Here is a 13,497-nt window from a genome sequence, read left to right as displayed (position 1 = left end):
TGGGTGATCCTGTCCTCTGCACTAAAAAAATACAAATAACTTGATAAAACTGTGACCGATTCCCTAACGGGTTGGTTTGGTAGATTCGCTATTGGCGTAGCTATGATACGGGATGCTCTCACATGTTGACATTGCAGATTTGCAGAGTTCCATTAGTCTGTGTCCAGAATCACGATGCCTGACTGTTGTGCAGCATATGGATGCTCAAACAGACGCAACCTTGACACAAAAACCCGTGGGATTACCTTTCACAAGTAAGATGATACGGAGCCCTTGATATATCATGGAATAAAAAATATATAATTTGTGGCCACGAAATAGCAAGTCGTTCCCACGAAATAGTAATTCGTTCCCACAAAATAGTAATTCGTTCCCACGAAATAGTAATTTGTGGCCACGAAATATTAAGTCGTTCCCACGAAATACCTAAATCGTGGGAACGAATTACTATTTCGTTCCCACGAAATAGAAATAACGTGCGCACGAAATACTATTCCTATACTCCTGGACACATATGCGCCGATTCCGGCCACCCACTGACCAGGTTGAGCACCCACTGAGGGGGCACGCCACCAGATGTGCATTTCTCCGTGCCGCTGTCGTGCCCAAAAGTGATCGTCTGCCAGAATCTGATTTGAGGCCGCGGGAGCGCGCACAGCAGCCCGTTGAGCGGTGGCGCTATAAAACGTCTGATTTTCTTTGGATTGAACGGTCATAATGTGCATATACACACACATTATCACAACTGTGGCCAAAAGAAGTGTAGTTTGTAGCGAAATAAGGCATGGCAATTACGTGATAGACACGTCTGCATTATGTTTGATTTAACAGCCAGAGCACTATATCAAAGCACTACCAGTTTACGCCACACAGTGGCGCCTCCTTTGTTAAGCTTTCCTCCAACTCCAAGTTACAACGTGTTTTCAATAAAGTAATGGTCACTTTTACAATGATCCTTGTGACTCTGCATTGCTTTTTTACCTTATCTGGGCCCTTCCCATATTTGGATGTGTTTTGTATCTAATATTATTGTTTATGCCTACTAATATAATACAGTTTTCACCTGCCAAAAATTGATTGGAGGCCAAATGCAGTTACTGAATGGTGATTTCTGCCTAAAAATGACTTTATCTCATTCAAGAGCTTCATAATATAGACACTGAAGCTCACATGACAGTGTAGAACTCTTTTAAAGAACCATTACAACACAAAATGTGCTTTTTCACCTGCCAAAAATTGATTGGAGGCCAAATGCAGTTACTGAATGGTGATTTCTGCCTAAAAATGACTTTATCTCATTCAAGAGGTTCATAATATAGACACTGAAGCTCACAGGACAGTGTAGAACTCTTTTAAAGAACCATTACAACACAAAATGTGCTGTGACACCTGCCAAAAATTGATTGTAGGCCAAATGCAGTTACTGAATGGTGATTTCTGCCTAAAAATCACTTGATCTCATTCAAGAGCTTCATAATATAGACACTGAAGCTCACAGGACAGTGTGGAACTCTTTTAAAGGACCATTACAACACAAAATGTGCTTTTTCACCTGCCAAAAATTGATTGTAGGCCAAATGCAGTTACTGAATGGTGATTTCTGCCTAAAATTGACTTTATCTCATTCAAGAGGTTCATAATATAGACACTGAAGCTCACAGGACAGTGTGGAACTATTTTAAAGGACCATTACAACACAAAATGTGCTTTTTCACCTGCCAAAAATTGATTGTAGGCCAAATGCAGTTACTGAATGGTGATTTCTGCCTAAAAATCACTTGATCTCATTCAAGAGCTTCATAATATAGACACTTAAGCTCACAGAACAGTGTGGAACTCTTTTAAAGGACCATTACAACACAAAATGTGCTTTTTCACCTGCCAAAAATTGATTGTAGGCCAAATGCAGTTACTGAATGGTGATTTCTGCCTAAAAATCACTTGATCTCATTCAAGAGCTTCATAATATAGACACTTAAGCTCACAGAACAGTGTGGAACTCTTTTAAAGGACCATTACAACACAAAATGTGCTTTTTCACCTGCCAAAAATTGATTGTAGGCCAAATGCAGTTACTGAATGGTGATTTCTGCCTAAAATTGACTTTATCTCATTCAAGAGCTTCATAATATAGACACTGAAGCTCACAGGACAGTGTGGAACTCTTTTAAAGGACCATTACAACACAAAATGTGCTTTTTCACCTGCCAAAAATTGATTGGAGGCCAAATGCAGGTACTGAATGGTGATTTCTGCCTAAAATTGACTTTATCTCATTCAAGAGGTTCATAATATAAACATTAGAGCTCACAGGACAGTGTGGAACTATTTTTGTGAAGTCATTTTGAGCAAAAGTATTCATCTCTGTGCAGTACCAGAGGCGTAAATCAATTTCTGGCAGGTGAAATACCCTGATTTTTACATTGTAATGGCCCTTTATGCGTTTTTCAAGTGGTAAAAAGCACTGGTTGAGGTCAAATCTTGTAAATGTTACTCTGCTGAGTGATATCAAGTCATTTTGAGCAAAAATATTCATCTCTGTGCAGTAACAGAGGCGTAAATCAATTTCTGGCAGCTGAAATACCCTGATTTTTACATTGTAATGGCCCTTTATGCGTTTTTCAAGTGGTAAAAAGCACTGGTTGAGGTCAAATCTTGTAAATGTTACTCTGCTGAGTGATATCAAGTCATTTTGAGCAAAAATATTCATCTCTGTACAGTGCCAGAGGCGTAAATCAATTTCTGGCAGGTAAAATACCCTGATTTTTACTTTGTAATGGCCCTTTACACATTATTCAAGCACTGGTTGACATCAAATCTTGTCAGTATTACTATGCTGAGTGATATAAAGCCATTTTGAGGCAGAAACAAATAAACAATCTCGAATCAAAATATCTTTATTTGCCTAAATACAAGCCAGATATAAATCACCATCTACCCAACAACAATAGGCCTATTAGGCTACTGGACACACAGGAGGCTATCAAACACATAAACAGAGAGTTCAGTGTCTATATTATGAACCTCTTGAATGAGATCAAGTGATTTTTAGGCAGAAATCACCATTCAGTAACTGCATTTGGCCTACAATCAATTTTTGGCAGGTGAAAAAGCACATTTTGTGTTGTAATGGTCCTTTAAAATAGTTCCACACTGTCCTGTGAGCTTCAGTGTCTATATTATGAACCTCTTGAATGAGATAAAGTCAATTTTAGGCAGAAATCACCATTCAGTAACTGCATTTGGCCTACAATCAATTTTTGGCAGGTGAAAAAGCACATTTTGTGTTGTAATGGTCCTTTAAAAGAGTTCCACACTGTTCTGTGAGCTTAAGTGTCTATATTATGAAGCTCTTGAATGAGATCAAGTGATTTTTAGGCAGAAATCACCATTCAGTAACTGCATTTGGCCTACAATCAATTTTTGGCAGGTGTCACAGCACATTTTGTGTTGTAATGGTTCTTTAAAAGAGTTCTACACTGTCCTGTGAGCTTCAGTGTCTATATTATGAACCTCTTGAATGAGATAAAGTCAATTTTAGGCAGAAATCACCATTCAGTAACTGCATTTGGCCTCCAATCAATTTTTGGCAGGTGAAAAGGCACATTTTGTGTTGTAATGGTCCTTTAAAAGAGTTCCACACTGTCCTGTGAGCTTCAGTGTCTATATTATGAACCTCTTGAATGAGATCAAGTCAATTTTAGGCAGAAATCACCATTCAGTAACTGCATTTGGCCTCCAATCAATTTTTGGCAGGTGAAAAAGCACATTTTGTGTTGTAATGGTTCTTTAAAAGAGTTCTACACTGTCCTGTGAGCTTCAGTGTCTATATTATGAAGCTCTTGAATGAGATAAAGTCATTTTTAGGCAGAAATCACCATTCAGTAACTGCATTTGGCCTCCAATCAATTTTTGGCAGGTGAAAACTGTATTATATTAGTAGGCATAAACAATAATATTAGATACAAAACACATCCAAATATGGGAAGGGCCCAGATAAGGTAAAAAAGCAATGCAGAGTCACAAGGATCATTGTAAAAGTGACCATTACTTTATTGAAAACACGTTGTAACTTGGAGTTGGAGGAAAGCTTAACAAAGGAGGCGCCACTGTGTGGCGTAAACTGGTAGTGCTTTGATATAGTGCTCTGGCTGTTAAATCAAACATAATGCAGACGTGTCTATCACGTAATTGCCATGCCTTATTTCGCTACAAACTACACTTCTTTTGGCCACAGTTGTGATAATGTGTGTGTATATGCACATTATGACCGTTCAATCCAAAGAAAATCAGACGTTTTATAGCGCCACCGCTCAACGGGCTGCTGTGCGCGCTCCCGCGGCCTCAAATCAGATTCTGGCAGACGATCACTTTTGGGCACGACACTGCCTACAGCTCAAAATGACGCATCTGGACACATGTGCTGCTCTCATGTCAAGAGTCGACGTCGCTGTTCACTGGATTTTTATTTTTTCTAGGTCAGTTTGTTATCAACTCCAGTGTTTTACAGTTGTTCTACCTGGATACTACGTAGTTTAGGCTCCACGCCCACAGAAACCTGTTATTACCGGACTGGACAGCAGCCGAGATAATTAGGCTATTATTACGTTATAATTCAATAATCATTATGACCGAGAGTGAGTAGGCTATACATATGGCGCTTTAACACAGACTAATCATGATCTAGTCTGTCCTGAGCCCACAAAATAAAGTTTGTGAAGTGTCTGTGTAACGGAGCTCCGCCTCCGCGCACCTCCGTTACATCTGCACGGAGCACACGTCAGCTGACAGCTGACAGATGCGTATAGCCTATCTGACAGATGCAGCTTACAATTTCCTCATCACTACCTGAGCCACCAACCGATCCCCCCTCCCTCACGTCCCGATGAGTCTCCTGGACATCTCTGACTCTCTCTCTCGCTCTCTCTCTCTCTCTCGCTCTCTCTCTCTCTCCTCATATAAAAGCCACATAGGAACAGCCGGTGCGAGGTATAATTGCTCAGAAATCGAGTGTGTTTCATTTTAATAAGTTGTAAGCTTCAGAAACCATTAAACACACATATTTAGGAAAAGTCACGGACTGGATCCTGTAGGTTTAATGTAAACAGAGTAAATTACATAAGAAAAACACAAACGGTCTGTGAGACCGTCTTGGCGGTTCTAGTGTTAATCCCTCTGTTCAGCATCTCTGTTAAGACTAATAGCTAAACACAAATCGCCGCAGAGCGCGAGCCTGGCACAGAGGTGCGCGCTCTGGCGCATCTGGCACAATCGGTTAACGGGACCGAAAGGAAACTCCAAAGTCTATGTTAAGCACATGTTGTTATTGATATTGTAGCGTCAGACCCGACGTAACTACAACATAACACAAATCTGACAGCTCTCACTTCTTCCTCTGCTCCTCCTCACTCACCTACACACACACAGACACACACAGACACACAGGACTCTGTTCCTCACAATCACCCCAGCCCCTCAGTTTCTCATCCAACCATACATTACTGCGGGGTCTTTACAATATTTTCAGAGCGAGGGGGAGGGGGGGGGGGTGTCCTGTAGACTATAGACTATTGAGAGCCAGGTCGCTGCAATAAGGGGATCACCGTGGTCTGTAATGCGAAGGAAGCCTATTCTTGGTGGGCGGACATAAGTTGCCCTTTGATCAAGTAGCCTATTGCCTATAGCGCACAACTTCTTTCAGCGGTGACTGACTGTATATAAAATGACATATATAGGCTATAGCCTAATATATAATAAGCTCCTGACGCTCAGCTCCACTGGACTTTCAAAGTAAAGGTGACGCAGCTGTAAATAGGTTAAAATAATGAAACAGCGGCACTTATATATATTTTATGATTAAACTCTGAACATAACCTGGTCGGGACCAGGCGCATATGTGTCCAGGAGTATACATTAGTATTTCGTGCTCACGTTATATCTTATTCGTTCCCACGAAATAGTAAGTCGTTCCCACAAAATAGTAATTCGTTGCCACGATTTAGGTATTTCGTGGGAACGACTTAATATTTCGTGGCCACAAATTACTATTTCGTGGGAACGACTTACTATTTCGTGGGAACGACTTACTATTTCGTGGGAACGACTTGCTATTTCGTGGGAACGACTTATTATTTCGTGGGAACGACTTGCTATTTCGTGGCCACAAATTATATTTTTTTTATTCCATGATATATCACGGGCTCCGTAATACGATATTACTTAAATTGTATAAAACTGTTTCTACCTGACTGATTTAGTGGATGTAGCCTATAGGTTAGGCTAGATTAGGTTAAAAGAAAGAATGAGATCATAACCTAGAATTGCAAAACTGTCATTGACCCCGGCTATTTTAACCAGATGGACAGACAGAATAGCTGTTGGAATAAAAAACATTGCAATGTATTCACACGCTCATTGAATGTCACTTTTGGACCATGTCTACTACTATCATTACTATTATTATTACTATTATTATAATAACTAACATAGACAAAATAGCAATATGAATAATGCCATCACTAGTCATAGGTCGATTATGTGTATGTGTATATGTGTGTATGTATGTATGTGTATGTCTGTGTGTGTGTGTATGTATATATGTGTATGTGTATATATATAATAGTATTCAATAGTATTATCACTTATATTATTATATAACTTTTAGTTATTCATAGCAGTGCAAGTGATTAAATTATATCCTTAGACCTATCATTGTAACACAGCTCAATTAGACATTACTCCTAGGACCTTCTAAGCACTTGATTGTAAGCACTTTATCTCATGACACGGTTGCACTTTTGTACTGTCGTACTACAGCACTGAATCTATATTATTATCTATTGTACTGTAAACTGACTGCTGCTATTTTATAACATGCCTTTGTTTTTATTTATTGTATTTTGTACCAGGGAACATCTATGTATGGGACAGCGGATGGAAATTAGCCTGTGGCTACAATCCGGCTTGTTTACGATTTTGTTTCGTTCATGAACTTGCACTGTCCCACTTTAAATAAATTGAATTGAATTTAATGTCCTAATAGTCACTTCATAATTATTGTTGTGTGGTTGCCTAAGTTGAAATGCAATGAAAACGTAGGATAAATGTGCAAACATACACATACGTACATGCAAACTAAAATGTACCCAATATGGTATGTAAGCATATATTTTTCTCCTTATCCTTATTGTTATGGGGAAAACTGTTTACAATGTATTATCTATTTTGCCAACTGTTGTCACATCTTTAGGTTTCCCAAATCTAAAGAGGAGAGGAAGCAGTGGCAACTTGCCCTTAAACGCGAAGGGTTTGTTGCCAGTGACACGACCGTGCTCTGCAGTGAGCACTTTACAGCAGAGGAATTTGACAGGACTGGACAGACTGTCCGACTGAGAGATGGTGTTGTTCCATCAGTTTTCAACTTCCCAGCTCATCTTCAAAGAGTATGTATATCATCAGGTAACTCACATATTTTAGATTATGAGAACTCAAAGAAAAATCATGAATTGTTGTGTTGCTTATGTTTGAGACGGTAGCAAAAAGGACAACAAAAACATCAAAAAGAGCTGAAGAGAACCTGGATTTGACTCAGAATCATCCTCAGCCTAGTGCTGTGAGTATTTGCATGTGGAATGTTACTAAATAATGAGAGCATGTCATGCCTTGTCATTAAAAAATGTACAATTGTGGTACCCCCTTTTAAAGTATTCTGAGGGGAGTTATCTGTGGGAGAATTAGACAATGTAAAAAGTAAGTTAAGCGTTTAACATTGATAAGTGAATGTGAAATGAAAATAAAAAGCTATTAATTTTCATAATAACAATTTTTGGTATATTTTGCCAAAGCCACAGGATGCTGCCAGAGAGAGCCGCAAGTGGCAGGCCTCTGACCACTCCTATGGATTTCCTGCTTGCCCAAAGGCTATGAAGGCCAAACTCAAAGAAGCCTCAGCTACAGTGAGTAAGATGCAGCGGGAGAAGAAGAATGCCATGGCAAGAGAAAGGAGGGCCAAGAAAATTATGCGGACTATTCTGGAGGAACTGAAGGAAAAAAGTCTCATCAACGAAGAGCTGAAAGACAAGCTTGAAAGATACTCAGGTAAGATGAACACATTACATTAATATTTTGTGTATTTCATGTTTACACTCTTGATTATACTATTTCACTTTTCATAACTAAATTACAGATCTTCCAGTTCACCTCCTGTCAAAGCAGGGTGATAAATACACCAATGCCCAGAGGGAGTTTGCACTAACTCTCCATCTTCATGGTCCTAAGGCCTATAACTACCTTAGAGAGACCCTGCATATTCACCTCCCACATCCCAGTTCATTACAACGGTACTCTTTGTGATATTATTATGAATGCTGAAACTTACTGATTGTAACAGCTCATGTCACAAGCTGATAAGTTTTAATGTTGTAGCTATTTTCAGTATCACAGTAAGGATGCGTGGGGTAGTGGATAAACAGCAGCTACTTTTTAATCTTACCTAATCTCTTTAATCTTAGGTGGCTGAGCCCCGTTGATTCCAGACCTGGTCTCAACAAAATGATGCTAGATATGCTGGGGATACGACGCCAGGAAGATGAGGCCAAGTATGGATGTGTCACTCTGATGCTCGATGCCATGGCCATCAAGAAGCACATCCAATACGATCCCCAGACCCAAGCTATGTCTGGATATGTGGACTTTGGGGATCGACTAAATGAAACTGATGTAGCCTCTGAGGCTCTTGTTTTCATGGTGGTGGGGCTTCAAGGTCATTGGAAGGCTCCAATTGCGTATTATTTGACAAAGTCCCTCACACCTGAAACGCAGAGAGTTTTAATTGTACATGCAATGGAAGAACTCCACAGTCGCCAGATAAGGGTGGTGTGTCTGACGATGGATGGCCATGCATCCAATGTCAGTATGTGCGCTCAACTTGGGTGTGATCTAAAAGGGAACCCCTGTGAGCCATTGAAGACACACTTTCCACATCCAATAACCCATGAAAAGGTTTTTGTGATGATGGACGCTTGCCACATGCTGAAGCTGACACGTAATATGTTGCAGGTACATGCTGAACATTTCCTATTTGTGCTGGTTGACTCACTTCTGCTTTTTTTTTTTAATGTATCTTTTAAATTCCTCTGTCTAGACAGATGTGGAGGATATGGTGCTTTACATTTTATTTGTGCTAGCAGTGACAAAGATTATGATTCTGCAGGTGTACAGCCCATTCAGTAGCCCCAGTGGCAGTATCAGTTGGACCTACATAGTTCATCTGAACAACATCCAGATGAAAAGTGGGTTACATGCTGGCAACAGAGTCACAGATAAGCATGTGAACTTTGTCAATCAGAAAATGAAGGTATGTTTGAATGACATGTATAGAGGACCACAATAGGAATAGACTTTAGGGCTTCGAGTTGTCCCTATTCATTGTGATGATGTTAATGATATCTTGAAATGCTAATGTGGTTTTCTTTTGAACTATTTCCTTAAACCCAATCAAGGTCTCCCTGGCTGCTCAGACTTTGAGTAACTCTGTGGCAGTGGCGCTTCGTATGTTGCGGGAGATGGGCTATGCAGAGTTTCGAGACTGTGAGGCTACTGCAGAATTCATTGAGGTAATATAGGGTCGGGATTGGCTTCATTGACGAAACAAATCAATTAATCATCTATTAATAGAAGGTTCATGTTTCAACCAAAAATTAAAATAGAATTTGGCCAACAGGAACAATTACATATGATTGATTGATTACTATGAGCACCCTCACATTCAACAATATGGAGGTACTCACAATTGTTTATACTTCCCTCAGAGGCACCCTTATTTTCAGATCACATATTAACAGGTTGAAACCATCGGTGAATGTAATTTCAAGAAGCACAAGCATAGGAGACATACTGTACAGAGAAACCAAACAATTCCTCATACTTACATATTCACAAACTGATACCAGTTGACACTGGGTTATGGTGAAAATTTCAATGCTTAGAGTAAATGCAGATATTTGTTTCTAGATGGTGGACAGGCTGTTTGACACCTTGAACAGTCGCAATCCCAGAGCCAAGGGGTTCAAAGCTGCCCTTGGTTCTAGGAATTGGCCAAGTACCAGGGAGTTCCTGTTGAGAGCCAGGGGCTACTTGCTGGGTCTGAAGATGAAGGATGGCACACCCCTTTACCGGACAAGGAGGTCTTGTAAAACAATGAATGTTCCGTTGGTGATGCACTGATACCATTTTCCCCCCAGACAAGTAAAAGAACAACTACTGAACGTGCCAGTAGTTGATAAAACCCAGTATAACTCCTTATTTATGATGAAATTATCACAACAACACTACAGATTTTAAGACAATAACCATAATTGTTAATTGATTTATACAAGAGGTCAATTTACCAATCATTAAATTATCAAGGGGATAAGTAAGCAGTACTGCTTTGGTTCCCAGAGTATCTAGAATTTATAAAGATTACCAATACCTTAACTTTATAGGTTTCAGTGCATCCCTAAGGTCCATATCATAAGTTCACAAAATGTTCTGTTCTCCTCTCTGCATCGAGTTCATAAGATGCTGTTTGTATTCATATGGTTCTTGACTGCAGTTTTGTTTCTTTGCATTCTCTTGTGTTCAGTGTCTTTCAGGTTCCACAGGTATCAAATGGTATGTAAGTGTAATTCAGCTATTCTGTACTAGCTTGGCTTTGATCCCTTGGCTGAACAAAAGGTAACACAGCAGTTCGCTAGAATAGAGGAATGCTTCCCTTGTCCAGGGGATTAACTGGTCACTTGAGTCACTTGAGTGACCAGTGAGTTCAAGTTATAACTGTAACTATAACTATAGATATAACTATATATCACTGCAAGTTATAGTGACTTATACTTTGAACTGTGTTTGTCTTGAAATCTGTGATTTTGGATGTGCATGCACTGTGTCCTTTTGTAATCATTTCTACTAACCTCGCCAGCTCCCCAACAAATCAGGCATTTGTATTGAAATTATGCTAGTTTGATCCAGTGTGTTTGCTGTGCTGTTTCACTTGTTGCTCCCAGTGTTTCCCAGGTTCTAAAGGTTTGAAACTTAAATGTATATTAATTGGATGCTTTCTTGCTGTTGTGTGTTTGCTGTGTATGCATTTGTTTCTATTGTTATACTTTTTGACAGGTGTCAAAACGGTATGGCATGGCTTGCATGTTCTTTATAGTGATAGAAGCAGGTCTATCGTCCTAGAAGTAAACAAGTTATCTTAAGGACGCTAAACCTGACACTGATTACACTTTTAGGAACAGGGATGCAAACTAGTCAGCTTTATGTAATCGCCCCCTTTTTATCCAAAATTTTGGCACTTGTGTAAAATGTGGTTTGGTGTCTGCCCTGGCAGCCCCTAAAAAGTGCTGATCTGGGAGCATTGAATGTTTTCACCCTCTACAGTATGTTTGCATCCCTGCTTTCTTGTGTTCTGCTTTGATGTGAACATCATAGTAAAACAATATTTCCTTTCAAAGGTACCTCTCTGTCCTCGGCTTCATCATCAACATCGACACATTAATGGTGATGGTTCCTGTGCTGCTCAAACAACAGCGGTATGTCCTGACGTACAGGTTCAGCCAGGACCACTTAGAGCTTCTCTTCAACTCCATCAGAGCATCCGGTAAGGTTCATATTCCTCACTTGCTTGTATGTGCTTGAATGAAAATGTAAATGTGTAAAGACATTGTACAGACATAAACAGCAATTGAAATCATTTTGAGAATTTCTATTAAGACAAATGTTAACATGTCTATTTGTCCCTGTGTACAGATTTTGTCACCATCGTGATAAAGTCTGAACTGTATAAATGTCATTAAACTTCATATGTATTTGTCTGTGTAATGTATATCTTGTGTCTGTTTTCTATTTTAAGGGGGCTGGAATAACAACCCTACTGCTGGCCAGTTCAGGTACATTTTCCGGAGGCTGATGGCCCGGTGTGGAGTTGTCCAACCAAGCAGTGGAGGCAATGTCACGGCACAGGACAACACCAAGTCCCTACCAGCCGTGGCTATGTCCTCTGCTGCCCAGTCCTCCCATCATGGCATCAACCCATCTACGAGTCTGTCTACTGTAGATATGTCCTCTGCCGAAGAAGCAGAAGATCTGCCATCACCCTTTGCAGACATTCCTGCACTCATACACGACCACAGCTACCTTCCTACCCGCTTTAATGGTCTTGTAGATAACGCTCTGGTCTATATTTCAGGGTTTGTTGTGCAGAAGACTTTGAAAAAGCTCTCCTGCGATGTCTGCCGTGCCAGCCTGGTGACAGATGCTCTGTCAGTCCAAAAGGATAGGAGCTACCACCTGTTGACTCTGAAAAACAATGGAGGCCTGATGATTCCATCAGAGGGCACTTTGAAGGTCGTTAGGTACGCAGAGTGGGTAATTCGGCAGGCATCAGTGGACTCCAGAAGATCACTGCCCATCAAGGTGGCAGAGGTCCTCTACATCGTCCGGAAGAGGATAGGTCCAGACGATGTGTTTTTGCTTGGGGAGCACATTGATGACACGCAGTATGGCATTGACAATCACCACCACATGTTGGTGGCATTAGTTGTGTCGTTGTTTTTTAAACTGAGACTACACCATGTAGCTAAACTCACTACTCTTGATTTACAGAGTGGCAGCATGAGACAGAAGCTCTGCAAGACTGTCCTTTTCAAGGGGCATTAGCTCTGCTCAGCTCAGTGGAAGAGGAGGAAGTGTCGGTAAGTAGGGAAAGGAGTGAGTGAGTGAGTGAGTGAGTGAGTGAGTGAGTGAGTGAGTGAGTGAGTGAGTGAGTGAGTGAGTGAGTGAGTGAGACACAGAGTAATTGAGGGTGTGAGTGTTTGAAAGCGCATGAGTTTGCACAGGTAGTGAATAAAATGCAGCTGCAAGATTAACAGTGCATCTATCTTTGCATTAGTTTACACTATTTGTGGTGCCAAACTGCAAAAAGACAGATGCAAACACAAGAGATGTGTGTGTGTGTGTGTGTGTGAGACAGAGAGTGGAGGTGAGTGAGATAGAGTGTGACAGTATCACTTAAGTCAACATTGAAATGCTGGGTATTGTCAATAAAGTACAATCATAAAAAAAAATTGTGTTGGTTTCTACTTGGGTGTGGATGGGCAGGTCACTAGCCTACCTCTTCTGGTATCTGCTGCTTATGTGCAGGTAGTTACTTGTTATTTGCATACTGTTACTTTAATGGAAAAACACATAATTAAAATTATGACTGATTTTGAGTATGTAGTATCATAACTGCATGTCAGACGTTCATAACAAATCTATCCGTTTAAAAATCGGACAAAAAATGAGCAGGTTGTGGATGTTATGGCAGAAAATGCACCATAGACTTAATGCTCTGAGGGAGAGAGTTGCCCGTCCCAAGATGGCCGCCGTGTGGCTACGCCGTGTCATTGGCCAGCAGCAGCGGATGAGTCATCTAGTTCTTACATATATCTATGGGTTTCATTCATTCATGTTTTG

The 13,497-nt window shown here is 40.4% G+C and overlaps 2 protein-coding genes across 2 annotated transcripts; both read left to right on the top strand.

The window, feature by feature from the left end:
- The first annotated feature begins 174 nt into the window (after window positions 1–174).
- LOC146987675 (THAP domain-containing protein 6-like) lies at window positions 175–11,906 on the top strand. The gene is made up of 8 exons (XM_085777929.1): window positions 175–254; window positions 7,250–7,442; window positions 7,529–7,612; window positions 7,851–8,097; window positions 10,644–10,653; window positions 11,496–11,641; window positions 11,791–11,812; window positions 11,894–11,906. Exons 1-8 carry the CDS (start codon window positions 175–177, stop codon window positions 11,904–11,906), a joined length of 795 nt encoding a protein of 264 aa, XP_085634055.1.
- A 20-nt stretch (window positions 11,907–11,926) lies between these two features.
- LOC146987674 (uncharacterized) lies at window positions 11,927–12,824 on the top strand. Its single transcript, XM_085778068.1, has one exon. It carries the CDS (start codon window positions 11,950–11,952, stop codon window positions 12,697–12,699), a length of 750 nt encoding a protein of 249 aa, XP_085634194.1. The 5' UTR covers window positions 11,927–11,949; the 3' UTR covers window positions 12,700–12,824.
- Window positions 12,825–13,497: the final 673 nt, after the last annotated feature.

Source organism: Trachurus japonicus, chromosome 5 (assembly GCF_045865225.1).
Source record: "Trachurus japonicus isolate A0001 chromosome 5, Traja_1.0".
NCBI lineage: Eukaryota > Metazoa > Chordata > Actinopteri > Carangiformes > Carangidae > Trachurus > Trachurus japonicus.
This window is presented reverse-complemented; position numbering and strand designations above follow the sequence as displayed.

Bases quoted from the DNA above. Each gene is read 5' to 3' on its own strand.
- LOC146987675 (XM_085777929.1), top strand. From the start codon at position 175: ATGCCTGACTGTTGTGCAGCATATGGATGCTCAAACAGACGCAACCTT. The intron at 255-7,249 runs GTAAGATGATAC...TCACATCTTTAG, and splicing joins CGTGGGATTACCTTTCACAA to GTTTCCCAAATCTAAAGAGG. The intron at 11,642-11,790 runs GTAAGGTTCATA...CCCTGTGTACAG, and splicing joins CAACTCCATCAGAGCATCCG to ATTTTGTCACCATCGTGATA.
- LOC146987674 (XM_085778068.1), top strand. From the start codon at position 11,950: ATGGCCCGGTGTGGAGTTGTCCAACCAAGCAGTGGAGGCAATGTCACG.